Source organism: Halyomorpha halys, unplaced genomic scaffold, assembly GCF_000696795.3.
Source record: "Halyomorpha halys isolate HHAL.00 unplaced genomic scaffold, Hhal_1.1 Scaffold1211.1, whole genome shotgun sequence".
NCBI classification, from domain to species: Eukaryota; Metazoa; Arthropoda; class Insecta; order Hemiptera; family Pentatomidae; genus Halyomorpha; species Halyomorpha halys.
This window is the reverse complement of record NW_027104706.1, coordinates 124310-137969: the sequence shown is the minus strand read 5'-3', so window position 1 is coordinate 137969 and position 13660 is coordinate 124310. Positions and strand designations below refer to the sequence as shown.

General features: G+C 28.8%; 1 protein-coding gene across 1 annotated transcript in view; it reads right to left on the bottom strand.

Annotated features, from left to right (window-relative positions):
• LOC106688816 (uncharacterized) overlaps window positions 1–13660 on the bottom strand; it is a 154091-nt gene that overhangs the window by 25380 nt on the left and 115051 nt on the right. Inside the window, exon 3 of the mRNA XM_014433464.3 lies at window positions 5655–5745. Coding sequence (XP_014288950.1) covers window positions 5655–5745 — 91 coding nt within the window. The remainder of the gene's footprint in view (window positions 1–5654; window positions 5746–13660) is intronic.

Sequence of the window (13660 nt, the reverse complement as noted above, 5' to 3'; positions counted from 1 at the left end):
GTGAAATGTACATTATTTTAATTAATTTAACATTCGAAAAAAATCTAAATACATTATACAAAATACTGAAATTCGTAAACTACAGAGATGAGTTAAGAGATGCTTCAGAGTGTCCGAGCTACATTCTTCGCTTATTTTTAGATGTCAGACTGCTGCATGCAGTGTCATCAGCTTTTGTCTTAAAATATATTACCAGATAATGTTAGCTCAACAGATATAAATTATAATCTCTCAAGGACAAAAGAAAACTCTTTGTTACTCAATTTATTTAAATATAGGACATTTCGGGTTTAAAACTGCAATAATATATAATTCAAAATAAATAAAAACTATAATAACATATAAAATTCTTTTAAAATAAAGGATTAAATAATGTTTCCTAACTGAAATTATTTGATTGAAAAATTTTGAAAATGCAATAAATACATAAAGATATACATACAGAATATATACATATATATAATGAAAATAATAATTACAAAAGAAAAATACTTTAGTTCATTTATACATCAGAATATATTAATTATAGCACTAAAAAAACTAATAGAACATCATTTAAAGTAGAGCAAATTTGCAAAAATATTAGACCAACTAGAGCTATTTATGTTCAAATAGTTCCCGAGATATAACTTTTTAAAAATTTCATAAAAATGTATTTAAAAAACAGTAATTAGTGGATTTATTATGAAAAATCTACATCTAAGGAACCATGACGTGCAGATGTTTATTAGCTCTCAAATTAAAGTTAATTTAAGGTACTATTAAGTAGTTTATGACGTTTATCTTGTAGGAGTAGTAGGTTTCATGATATTTGATAAAATTAATTGTTCTAACTAAAAAATCTAGTTGTTCCAACAACATTTTGATTTATGAAAAACTATTTCTCGGGAACTATTGAACGTAAAAACATTTAGGGCTCATATCTTAGAAAATTTATGCAACTTTAAATGATACTCCATTAGATTGTTGTTGGTAGATTCAAAGATATGAAGCCCAATTTTTTTTTTAACTTTAATGAAACATATTATTACAAGAGGAGAAAAAAGTCAGTTTTTTCAGCAGAAGTTTTAATTACTTTAATGAAAACTATGTATAATTACTAGTAAAAATTGATATGTCTGCTAAGAATAGGTAGGGAATTAAAATGGTGGCAGTTTTAAGAAATTGAAATTTCATTCGGAGCTCCATATCTTTGAATCTAACTATAGAACTAAAAAACCAATTGGACATATTGAAAGTAGAGTAAATTTGCTAAAATATTAGACCTAATTGAGCAATTAATGTTCTATTGAATTCCTGAGATATAGCTTTTCAAAATGCAACATTTCATAAAAAATGCACTGAAAACTCAGTATTTAGTGAATTTATTGTATGAAATCTTAATCTCATGAGACGAACAGATATCTATTAGCACTCAAATGAAAGATAGTTTGTGCTATGAAGTAGTTTATGACTTCTATCTTGTAGGAGTAGTAGATTTTATGATATTTGATAAAATAAATTAACAAAATGTTGATTTCTAGTCGTTCCAACATTTTTGATTTATGAAAAACTATAACTCAGAAACTATAGCATGTACAGATATCTGTCAATAATCAAATCAAAACTAGTTTAATGCACTCTAAAGTAGGTCAATACGTTTATCTTCGTAGGAGTAGTTTTTTAATATGAAATTTTGTCTAAAAAATTAGAAATGAATATATTTCAGAAAATATCATGAAAACTATTATTCCTATTACTACTACTAAAGTATTACTCCTACGAAGTTAAAAGTTGAAAACTGCTTTATAGTGCATTAAATTAGCTAATTTGAATTCTAATTGATATGGTTACGTCCCATGGTTTCTGAGATATAGATTTTCTACGATAAATTCACTAACTACAGATTTTTCAGTACATTTATGAAATTGTTTAAAAAAAAAAAAACTATCTTGGAAACTATTGAACGTAAATAGTTCTATTAAGGCTCATATTTTATTAAATTTTATATACTGTTAGGTTTTCTAGTGTTTGTAGTTAGAATTAACGATCTGGAGGTCCGCATGAAAATTTATTTTTTTTAAATTTTGAAACATATAAACCCCCTATCTGACTTATCAATTTTGATTAGTAATTATACATAGTTATCATTAAAGTAATACAAAATTTGGGTAAAAGAATAGAGTTTTTTCTTCCCTAGGGCTCTTGTGCGATGAGTTTTTACTGCGTGTTCCTGTTGTAACGATAAAGATGACTGTTTAGTTACGGTCTTTATTTGTCAACACAACAATATTTACACTTCACATAACTATTATTAACAGAAATATTCAGTTTTGATTTTACAACGAAAAAAAAACACCTGGTTTTGTCATTGTTAATTATCATTAATTGATCATATGGCGAGAGGTTTCAAATGGGTTTGCCACTAAAAAAAAATGTAAAATAATGAAACATTAAATATAAATATATTTAAAAGAAATATACTAAAGAAATAAAAATGTTGATAATAATTTCGACAGTGGCAAACCCATTTCAAACACTCTCTTTGCTAACGTCAACAATTGCCGCTGAAGACGTTAATCTTGCTACCACAAGTTCATGTACAGAAAATGATGGAATTAAATCAAATATGGAGTTAAATAAATTTTTTTTTTGTGATTTCAATCCCTCCTAAAGACACTGGACGCGACCCTGCTCTATAGTTCTCTTAGGATTCTTCTCAATACTTTAGAATGTAATTCAAAGTGAATGTGTATAAATTAGAGAAAGAATGGACGGAGATAATAGACAGTTGACAGAGATGTCAACAGACTTCTTATGTTCAGATGTATTCTTTTACATTCACTCCGTTGCTGATGGAACAAAAGCCTATTTTAAACGATAGTGACAATAGAAACAGTTATACTGGAAGATGAAAAGCGGTTTTAAATAGAGTTGAAATGGAAATGACAAGATCAAAGTGATTGGCTGTCGTTAGGAGAGGGGGAAACAAGTAATTTATTTATACTGTATATCCTTCTTAACGATGAGATATGGAAGCTTTGTAAAAGGAGATACCCCAGAGCACCAGTAGGTTTTTGGAACCTAACTCCAGTACTGGCTCAAGCGATGATATTGTACTGATAGCTCTAAAGAGGCCCTTCATACATCCTTGGATGAATGGAATGAGGAACTGAAGATGAAAGGTTTGCAAATGAATCCTAACAAAAGCAAAATTATGTGTGTCGGAAGAGAAAACGCAGAGCCTAGGGTTTTCTGTACTGGTGAACCCCTAGAAATTACGAATACTTATACGTCTCTAGGGACCATAATAAGTAAACATGGTAAAATAGACCAGAAGGTTCTAAATCGAGTGAAAAAGGCCAATGGAGTGTACCATCAGATTTCTAAAGCTCTTATAGGCAAGCAAGAAGTAAGCAGAGATGCCAAAATAGGGATATTTATATCCGTGTCCCTCCTAGTCCTAGTATGGATTAGAAAGCTGGATAGCCCTCGACATGGACGTAGGAAGAATAACGTCTGCAGAAGACTAGGAGAGACTGTGTCAGAAATGAAAGGATTCGGGAGGATCTGGATGTGAAATCAGTGCGAGACAGAATGCAAGAGCGGCAACTGAACAGTGTATGGACACCTTTGTAGGATGGATGATACCAGGAAAGCCAGGGGCCTGTTTCATAATAAAGTACACTAATACTATTAGTCTTGTCGATTTATCTTAATTCAATTACACAGGCTTGTACAATAGTAACTTATACTTTAGTATTTTTAAATTACTGTAATATCACTAATAGTCATGTCTATTATGAAAAGAATAAGTATTAGTATTATTACCAGACTATTTTCTACACTAGTACTATGAACTAATACTATTAGCTTTCATTATGAGTATTTGGAAGCAAGGGCGGCCGAAGGAAGTCGGCCTTGTGGCAGACCCAGGTGCATGTACTCTGAGTACATTGGAAAACTAGGGGCAGCAAGAGGATGCACCATCCTGGAGATGAGAAGACTAGCCAGGGACAGAGGCTGGTGGGCTAGATGGGCTGAGACTGCGACTCCATGCTTGACACACAGGAGTTAGAGGAAGAATAATAATTTAGAAACAGTTTTGATTTGAGAATATGATATCATTATACAGAGTTAAGTGGCCTAACGGAAAATATGCACTAAAGACCTCAAAACAAGAAAAACATTTCCTCTGAAGGTATGTCCGCAAACGCTTAAAGAGATATTCACATCTAAGGAAATTTTTTCTTGTTTTGAGGCCCTTAATTCATATTACGGACATTTTTATAATTTTAGCGCAGTCATTCTGAATTGTTTCAGTATAGTAACTAATATTGAAGAACAATGAGGGTTACTATATAAATATTATCCATATTTTATTTAGTATATCTTAGGTAATCAAATTATCTAAAATACTAAGAATAAATTAGCTAAATAAGACAAGTATTATCGATTCTACAGCGATGTTACCTGTTACCATTTAAACGAGGAGAAGATGGTTGGGGGTGTGGTCAAAATATAATGCAAATAAGTTTAAATAACTTATTTAATCATGCCAACGTTTCGGCCGAAACAATTTCTAGCCTTCATCACGGCTGAGAACAGAACAAAATAACAACCAATAGATACTGAACATAAAAAATAAAATATAAACAGAATGACATAAAGTAAATAATTGTACAAAATGGAATCAATTAAATCATATCATTAATTAAGTAATTAAATCACATTATTATTTAATTAAATAACACCATTAATTTCATCACTTAATTTAATTAATTCCATTTTGTACAATTATTTACTTTATGCCATTCTGCTTATATTTTCTGTATTCATTGGTTGTTATCTTGATCAGTTCTTAGCCCTGATGAAGGCTAGAAATTCTGGCCGAAACGTTGGCAGGATTAAATAGGTTATTTCTACTTATTTGCATTATATTTTGACCGCACCACCCAACCATCCCTTCGTATAAGTCATCTACGGTTAACTATCTCTCATCATTATGTTACCATTTAAAGTTACTGTCTTATCACTTCGTCTGTATATTAAGTTTCAATAGTGTACGATTAATGTATGTATATTCTCAAACATAGCAAAACATAGTCGGGTTTAAATTTATAATTATATATTTTTCATTATAATTACAATTTTAAATACTTTTTATTTTCTACATGTATTTACTGAATTAATTTTCATATGTAGAATTTCTCTTTCTTCCTTCCTGCATAATTTTAATGTTTACTATATATAATACTTTAGTAATACACTTTATTCTCATTCTGTTTTTATAATATTACAGAATGTATTTTGTTCAATGCTACTTATTAATTCATCGAATTCATTATGATAGTTATCTTGTTTGTTGTTCTTAGCCCTGCTGCAGGCCTGAAAATCTGGCCGAAACTTAGTTCTAATAAATAAATTTTAGTTTTTGTTTCACACCCCCAACCATCTTCTCCATGTATATATTCCATGTATGTATTTTATCATTATTATCATTCATGCGATTTTTCGTTGTTTTTAATTATCAATGAAACAAATTAAAACTGTTTTCATTAATTGTGCAAACAAAATAATGGGATCTAATCCTATGTTTTTTATAAATATTAATTTTTTTTATAGAAATAGGAAAGTTACTAAGGCTATAAGTAATACATTAACAAAACACTTACTCTCTCTATCGAATATTTTGGAATCTTCTCCTGAAACTTCATAATAAGTCCCGACGACAATCGTAAAGACAAACAAGGCTGAACACACGATCTAAAAAAAATACAAAAACAAATTATAAATACAAATGTTACACATAATTATACATTTTCAACGTATATTTCATTTTAAAAATAAAACAAAAATATAACATCAAGAACCATAGAGCGCAAGAAGTATCAATAGATCATCAATATAGAAAAAATGTAGATAAAATTAATTTAAAACATTTTTGTTATGTTCTGAATTTCCACTACCTTTTGTTTTTCAGAAACAATTTTCACTTATTTTATTTATTTGCTCTTAATTGTTTTTTTATTTATTTATTGATATTTACAACTGTATAAAAAATACAACAAGTAAATTTGATCATAATGACATAATGATATGATACAGGATGTAGAGAAACTACCCAGTAGTAGAACTCTAAAAACAGTTTACAATATAAGGTCACGAGGCCATCTTCTTTTCAGGCGCCTCGGTTAGAAACGAGTGGGTTTGGGTGGTTAGGGAGTTTATTATGGAAGGAATAATATCGGATTCGGGCCAGATCGGTTACATAAGGAACATTTAGGTCTTTAAGGATGGTTTTATTAGTAACAAAATAAGGAGCATTGAGGATTTTACGAAGGATTTCTTAATTGTAATTTTTATCAAATGCAAAAAGTTTATGTTGAAAATAAAATATATATCGTTTCTTAAGTTGTTCTAGGTATAACAACTTAAGAGATTACAACTAGTAAATTCAAAATGATTTTAATATCGTTAAAAAAAAAAAAAAATCAATTTATAGTTTTGAAAAAAAAATTCTGAAAACATTGAGTGAGTAAATCAATAAATTTTATAGTACTATACAAATTTTATTATTGTTTTTACTTTTACTTACCTACATATGGAACATAGGCTATGGGAAGTATTGCAATGCTATTGCATAAATATTTTAATTTAAAAAAAAATGCTAAATTTCTGTACGGAAGTTAGCAAAGAAATATAAACAACAAAAAGATTTAAATCACAGATATCTTTTAAATCGAGATAGACTTATTAAACATGGTTTTTTTTTTCATACAATATTATATGAAAATCCAGATTATTATTATGTATATATAATGTGTTAACCAAGATTATTTTCAATTACTTCCACTTTTACGTTTCTGAAACCTCTTATTCAACCAATCGAAGAGGATGTGGACAACAAAAATCAAACGAAATTTGTTTTTATAATAATTCAATAATTTCTGATTTAATACATTCAACAATATTTTTTCTTTTTCTATAATAAAATAAATAAATAAAAAAATTAAACATTGAATAGTACTGTAAAGAAATTAAGTTTAACTAAACGAGTAATGACAACTGACCATACCCCTACATATCCAATAAAAATACACCATATATTTTTGTATTTAATTCTTTCAAAATTTATATTTTGCAAAATACAGTAAGGCGCGATGCTACTAACTCTAAGGACCCGAGTTCGAATCCTGCTGGGCATTGAAACTGTTTTCTGTTACACTGTAGCCGTGAGTCAACTCCTGTGAGTTCTGGAGCCCTCCTGGGGTTCACCGTGCCTCTCAAATTGAGTACCCTTAGTGGGGTAAAAATCTGGCGCTCGAGCGTGATTCTGACCGAATCACCTCCTTGCACAACCGTTGGTCTAGTAACATTACTGAACCCCTGACCCTTCGTGAGTGGTTGCAGTACAGATTTAATTTAATTAAACTTCATAAACAAACATGTGGATTTTATTGGATATGCACTTGAGGGGGTAAGCTACATAATATGAGAATATGTACTTTTTTTTTTTTTTAATTCTGGGTTTGACCGCCATTAGCGCTGTTTTTCCGCGTTTGATCTTCCAGCGAACAGGTTCGTTTTTATTTTATTTCCCCTTTCTTTATTTTACTCTTTCCCCTTATTTTCTCCACTTTTATCCATTTTCCTTACCCGCGTTATAATTTGTGTACACTATACTTATAATTTGCCTCTTTATCATCTATTATTGTTACATATATTTTCTTCATCTCAATTTTCATTTTCTTTTCATATTTTAATTTTAAATTAATAATAACTAATATGTTCATACTTCTTTGCATTAGATAACTTAATTTTTTTTTTTTTTATTTCATTTCCTTAATTATGTTATTTTACCCACTTTTTCAATTACCTATGTATACATTTTATTTCATTTATATTACATTTTATTTTATTTCCCGCTTCTCTCATCACTTCATTTTATTAATTCTATTTTGTAAAATTATTCTGTTTATACTTTCTTTTTATTTTTTTTAATTTTTCAATACTTACTGTGGTTGTTATCTTGTTCTGTTTTTAGCCCTGAAGAAGGCTAGAAACTCTAGCCGAAACGTTGGCACATTAAAATAAGTTAATCGTACTTATTTGTGTTTTTCATTGACCGCACCCCCAACCATCTTCTCCTCATTCATCATCCACGGTCAACTATCTCTCATAATAATTGAGAATATGTACTGTGTAAAGTACTATCACACTAGACACAGCGTGATAGCTGGCGATATATATTATAGCGGTGAACCTACTATCACTTATAGATTTACTATTATTATACTACTGTCATAAAAGTACTATCGCACTAGGTTAGTCATAATTACAGTTTTATTTAATTTTATGTTCATTGCTCTTCAATATTTACTTTTTTTATTTGTAAAGAAGAAGAAAAAATATTCTTGTATCCATTAAATCAGAAATTATTTAATTACTATAAAATCCATTTTTCGGATCGTTTATGTTCCTGGCATTCCCTATATAGAGAATTCTTGAAAATAGGGTAAAAAAAGATTCATATACATTCATGTCGATATTTAACGAAGCCCTTATTAATTAAAGCAAGCGGTACTCATTAATATCATATAAAATAAAATATCTAATGTGTCTACTCACTGTTATGAAAAACGAATATGATTATGTTTTTTCCTAAAAAAAAAAGTTTTTTGGCCTACTTTTCCATAAGCCACTTTACGTTTTATAAATATACAAAATCCATTAGTATACAATAACCGAGAAAAAAAAGTATACTTTCTGAGTTACGAGCCAAAAACATTTAATTTTGTTCATAACTTTTATTCTAGCTGAAAAATCCTTGATTTCTGTATTTTTTAACCTAAAAATTTTTTTAAAAACATATATATGTATTATTTAAAAACAATTTTGATTCTTTAGCTCAACTTTATTCTATTTAAAACTTCCAACGTTTCGACCACTTAGGTCACTTTACTTTGTTTTCATTTTTTCTTTTAAAATTCTTAAAAATGCCGGCTAATTGCCTTTGTCCCATCTAATTTCTTCTATATAACTCTTTCCTAAATTTAAAAGTCTTACTAACCACTTTTCATTCTATCATTTACATTTGTAAATTCAATGTCAATTATCATACCTGCAAATGTAAATGATAGAAAGAAAAGTGGTTAGTAAAAGTTTTAAATTTAGGAAAGAGTTATATAAAAGAAATTAGATGGGACAGAGGCAATTAGCCGGCATTTTTAAGAATTTTAAAAGAAAAAATGAAAACAAAGTAAAGGTATCCTTGAAAATTATCTAAGTGGTCGAAACGTTGGAAGTTTTAAAAAGAATAAAGTTGAGAAAAAGGATCAAAATAGTTTTTAATTAAATAAACTAAACCACTCTCAAACAAATATATTAATAAAAATTAATCTAATATATATGTATATTAATAATGATTTAGCCGACCTGGGGGCTCAGTAACTCCGTAATCAATTGCGAATCGATTTATCTGGTAGAGATTGGTGACCCGGCAGCAAGACTACAGTAAACCCAAATACGGGATGTTGCGTCGCGAAGAAAAACACGGCCGAGATTTGTCGCACCGCCGCACGCTGGTGGAAAGAGTGAAAAAAAAACCTCAAAAATACAATGTGACTAATCCTGTTGATGAGTGTGATTTTTCAATTTGTTGGTGGTCACTCAAATAGCTATAAACGAATTCACCGTAATTGGTTCAATATATAGTACAAGAGCCCAGGAGGAGAAAAAAGGCAGTTATCTAACCCCAATTTTTTATTACTTTAATAAAAGCTATGTATAATTACTAGTCAAAATTGATGAGTCTGTCAAGTATTGGTAGGGGGAATAAAAAATGGCGGCTGTTTCAAAGCGATAAAAAAAATAATTTCTCATTCGGAGCTCTATATCTTAAAAAGTAGCAACAACACAAGAGAACGTCATTTAAAGAAGAGTAAATTTGCTAAAATATGAACCCTAATAGAGTTATTTACGTTAAATAGTTTTCGAGATATAGCTTTTTAAAAATCAGCATTTCATAAAATTGTATGGGACGTACTGAAAGATCAGTAGTTAGTGAATTTATTTTGAAAAATTTATATCTCAAAAACCATTTGAAAGATGTCTATTAGCACTCAAATTAAAGCTAGTTTAAAGAGCTATAAAGTAGTTTATCTTCGTAGGAGTTGTAGTATATATGAAATTCGCTAAAATATAATTATTTAATAGTTGTTCGGACAGATTTTCGTTTGCCAAATTTATATTCATATGCGAATATAATAAAAACTACTATCTCTACGAAGATAAGTGTCATACACTACTTTATAGTAAGTTAAATTTCCTTTATTTTGAGTGTTGGCAGACATATGTGCGTCTTATAGATCTAGAAATATATTTTTTTAAAAATCTAACAGTTTATACGAAAAACTAGAGATTTTAATCATAGATATAACATTTTGTGAGTTTATTTTGTCAGATATCATAAAAACTGTTACTCCTACAAAATTAAACGATATATACTTTTTTATAGTCCATTAAACTAGCTTTAATTTGAGTGCTAATGGACATTTGTACGTCACATAGTTACTGAGATATAGATTTCTCAAAATAAATTAACTAACTACTAATCTTTCAGTAGATTTTTAACAAATTTTGCTTTTTAAAAAGCTATATCCCGAGAACTATTGGACGTAAATAACTCTATTAGGGCTAATATGTCAGAAAATTTACTCTTCTTTAAATAATGTTCTTTTAGATTTTCTAGTGTTGTTGGTAGTTTTTAAGAGTTCCGAATGAAAAATTAATGTTTTTTTAAGGTTTTGAAACAGCCGCCATTTTTTATTTCCCCTATCTGTACTTGCCAGATTCATCTGTTTTGACTATTATTATAGTTTCCATTAAAGTAATAAAAAATTGGGGTGAGATAACTGCCTTTTTTTCTTCCCAGCTGTTGTACTATACTTGTTGTTATTTTATTTTATACTATCCAACCAAAAAATATTTGGACCAAGTCAATACTAACGAAGTTCGTGTACAAATTTTAAGTTATCAAAAGTAGGTTTATTTCTTGAAATATTTTTTCTAAATTTCTTTGGCCAATTTAATACTGAAAAAATTCGTTTTTGCACATCTTTGACAGGCCAAAATGATGATGATGATGCTTTATTGACCTTTGTCATGACACTATTTCCCCATGAAAGTGTATGGTACATATTGGAGCAACTTTTGTGAATGTTTCATTGACGTATTGAGATGAATGAAGTCAAGATTTAACCAAAATAACGTGGGAATAATAATCAAATTAACTACTATGAATCAGAATAAAATTCCATTTAATGAAAAATGAAGGTTTGTATTATCAAAACTGAAAGTATTATTAAAATTTAAAAAAAAAAAATAAATTCATCAGAATTAGATATTTTTATGGTTTTCATATTTTCTTGTTATCAATAAACTACTATATACTAATTTATTGTTATATTTCCATAAGGTTGTTATCTCTGTTTTGCTCTTTTCAGTCATGATGAAGATTTGAAATTCAGATGGAAAAATTGGCACAAATAAATAATTTATTATATATTTGTGCTTTTTTGCTAACAACACCCCAGATCATTTTCTCCTCATATTTATCATACGGACAATTTTTAACACCACATTTTAAATATTGTTAATTGCAATAAAACGCAAGAGTGAAAGTGGAAGACACACATTACAACTCTTAGAAACTGCTTACTGTCATCCATTTAGGTTGACGTTAGTCAGCAATTAAAGATAAAATTAAGACAACTTGTGTTATATTGTTCCGGCCTTGAGGGGCAGTTGAGTCTGCCTGCGCTTCAGCTCGGATCTCTTTGTAGTCAATGAACATTCTTGATTTACTTAGAACTTTCGCCAAACTTCTACAAATTTATATCGATTTTTTTTTAATCGAATTTAATAGCATGATGAAAAGCGATCATTAATGTAACAAAGTTGAGAAATATAATCAGTCGTACTGGCCAGAGATCTTCGAATACAAAAGTGGGAAACAGTGGACCAAACTCAAAAAACAGAAAAAAAAGAAGAGAAAAAGTGAGCTATTTTACTCAAAATTTGATTGCTTTAATAAAAACTATGTACAATTGCTAGTCAAAACCAATGAGTCTGCCACTACCAACAACACTAGAACACCTAATAGAAAAATATTTAAAGAAGAGTAAATTTGCTAAAATGTGAGCCCTAATTAAGATATCTATGTTCAATAGTTCCCGAATTATATATTTTTTAAATCCCAACATTTCATAAAAAAATCCCTGAAAAGGCAGGATTTTGTGAATTTATTGTAGGAGTTGTTCATCTGAAGAACCATAAGAGGTACATATGTCTATTAACACTAAAATTAAAGCTAGTTTAATGTACTATAAAGTAGTTTATGATGTTTATCTTTTTAGAGTTGTAGGTTTCATGATATTTGATGAAATTAATTGTTCTAACTAAAAAATCTAATTGTTCCAACAACATTTTTGATTTATGAAAAACTATTTCTCGGGAACTAATGAACGTAAACACCACAATAAGGGCTCATATCTTACCGAAATCACATAAATGATACTCTATTAGATTTTCTAGTGTTGTTGGTAGTTTCAAAGATATGAAGCCCAATTTTTTATTACTTTAATAATACCTTTCTCAAAATAAATCTACTTACTACTGATCTTTCAGTACATTTTTTAAAATTTTACTTTTTAAAAAGCTATATCTCGAATACCATTAGGGCTCATATTTTGGCAAATTTACTCTATTTAAATTATGTTTTCTCCGAATGAAAAATTATTTTTTTTTTTTAACGTTTTGAAACAGCCGTAATTTTTTATTCCACCTACCTATACATGGCAGATTCATCAATTTCGACTAGTGAATATACGTAGTTTTTATTAAATTAATGGAAAATTGGGATGAAATAACAACCTTTTTTTAGCCTGGACCTTGTACAACTAGTGTTTTCATGACAATTATTTGATTTTTAAATGATTTCTTGTAGTTTTGATAAAATTTCATAGTCACAATTTATAATCATATGTAAATATCGTAAATCTACTACCCCAAGAAGATAATCGTTATAGACTACTTTATAGTACATTAAACTATCTTTAATTTCATTGCTGGTTGACATCTTTACGTCTAATGGTTTCTGAGAATTAGTTTTCCCAAAATAAACTTACTAACTACTTAATGTAAAACTGCTCTATTAGGTCTCGTATTTTTAGCAAATTTATTCTTCTTTAAATAATGTTCTATTACGTTTTCTAGTATTGTTGTTAGTTTGATGAGATAGAGCTCCGAATAAAAAAATTTTTTTTTTATGTTTTGAAACAGCCGCCATTTTTTATCTTCCCTACCTATACTTGGCAGACTCATCAATGTTGACTAGTAATTATACATAGTTTTCGTTAAATTAATCGAAAATTATGGTGAAATAACAACCTTTTTTTTTTAGCCTGGCTCTTGCTTGTACTAGTGTTTTCATGACAATTATTTGATTTTATAATGATTACTTGTAATTTGGACAAAACTTCATATTCACAATTTATATTCATATGTAAATATTGTAAATCTATTACCCCAAGAAGATAATCGTTATAGACTACTTTATAGTACATTAAACTATCTTTAATTTCATTGCTGGTAGACATCTTTACGTCTAATGGTTTCT